Source organism: Acyrthosiphon pisum, unplaced genomic scaffold (genome assembly GCF_005508785.2).
Source record: "Acyrthosiphon pisum isolate AL4f unplaced genomic scaffold, pea_aphid_22Mar2018_4r6ur Scaffold_316;HRSCAF=736, whole genome shotgun sequence".
NCBI classification, from domain to species: Eukaryota; Metazoa; Arthropoda; class Insecta; order Hemiptera; family Aphididae; genus Acyrthosiphon; species Acyrthosiphon pisum.
The window spans coordinates 7,537-9,049 of NW_021772569.1; the positions used below are offsets into that span (position 1 = coordinate 7,537).

Genomic DNA, 1,513 nt, shown 5'->3' on the forward strand with positions numbered 1-1,513 from the left:
TCAGCTCAGAATCGTTTTCGTATACAATGATAGTATATCATGAATTCAAATTTAATTCCATCCATTAAACAGTAACCCACTTGTACCTTACTGTACAACAGAGCGACATCAATTTACCCACTTTTTTTTTTAAAAAATTAATGAACCTTTAGAGTCGATGTTGTGGACCGAGATCTTGAAGAATCTTCACTGCAAGTTCGATTCAACAATGTTGATCAAAATTCAAGGTAATAACATTATTTTTAAAATAGCAGCTATGTCCTATATATACGTCGGTGTGTTTTTAATATAACATTATAGACACAGTTAACTTTAACTATAATCATATATAGGTATATTATTCATAATTTTGCCATTATATTACTCTATCCTTTATATAGTAGACTATTAATTTAACTTTCTACTAATAGTTGAAATACAAACACTTCAAACGTAATAAAAACCTCAAACATTTTAAAATAAATATAATACACCTATACTCCTAAAATTTCAATTTGTTAGTTTTTGATAGCTTTGATTTAGTGAGCTATTCAAAATCGTATTTATAGTAATCAACCATAAATAAAATATGATATGTTATATATATATAACTATACGTGAATCTATTTTTATTAAATTTATATATGAATAGTAATGTCGAAGAGCTAACGGCAAGTAATTTAGTTGACACACCATTGACACCAGAGCAGTCATTGTCTCAATTTGAGTAAGTGTATCTTATTTGTAAACTGGACTAAATATATGTATATTGTATAGGGGGCTCAGAATTTTAAAGTAAGATTTTTAATATCCAACGATGAAAAAAATCGAAATATCCAAAATTAATTCATAGTACACATAAGTATAGTAAAGGAATTTAAAGGAAATGAATTCCAAAGTACAAAATTCCAAGTAACATTTTTTGGAAATAATCAGGAAAAAAGTAGAATACAATTTTACTAATTTGAATTTTTTAGGAGTACACCTTGCCTAGATGAAACGTTCTGGCCTTTATCAGAGTAAGTTCATAATATTTTAATCAAATAATTATATGTATAAAACTACCTATAAGTAACTTACATATTTACCAAATTAATTTTAGTGACACACACACTCCATCACATACACATACGTTATGTACAGAAACCAATGATAATAATTCCAATCTTGACTTGAAAGGGTAATAACTAATATTTTTATAATAATATAATATTAAAATTATAATATTATATAGGTATAATAAGTTAGTTTTTACTGTGGTGTTTGAATTTTAATTGTAGTCCTCTAGTTGGTCGGCGTATTGTAGATATTGCATTTCTCATCAAACAAATACAAATAAGGCATAAAGGACCATTTGGATGCTCATTTACTGACATGGAATTTCAATCAGAAGTGATACATGGCTTTTATTCGATATTTGTTTTTAAATGTAAAGTATGTTGTATTGAATCTAAATTATACTCGGAAAATATTCAACAAAATCAGTACATGTTAGTTAATAAAGCTGTAGTAAATGCTTGTCAGTCCATAGGTA

At 26.7% G+C, this 1,513-nt stretch overlaps 1 protein-coding gene across 1 annotated transcript in view; it reads left to right on the forward strand.

The window, feature by feature from the left end:
* The first annotated feature begins 46 nt into the window (after nucleotides 1-46).
* LOC115035005 overlaps nucleotides 47-1,513 on the forward strand; it is a 1,787-nt gene continuing 320 nt past the window's right edge. The window contains exons 1-4 of the mRNA XM_029492640.1: nucleotides 47-706; nucleotides 957-998; nucleotides 1,082-1,159; nucleotides 1,260-1,510. Of these exons, the coding sequence (XP_029348500.1) occupies nucleotides 624-706; nucleotides 957-998; nucleotides 1,082-1,159; nucleotides 1,260-1,510 (454 nt within the window). The 5' untranslated portion in view covers nucleotides 47-623. The remainder of the gene's footprint in view (nucleotides 707-956; nucleotides 999-1,081; nucleotides 1,160-1,259; nucleotides 1,511-1,513) is intronic.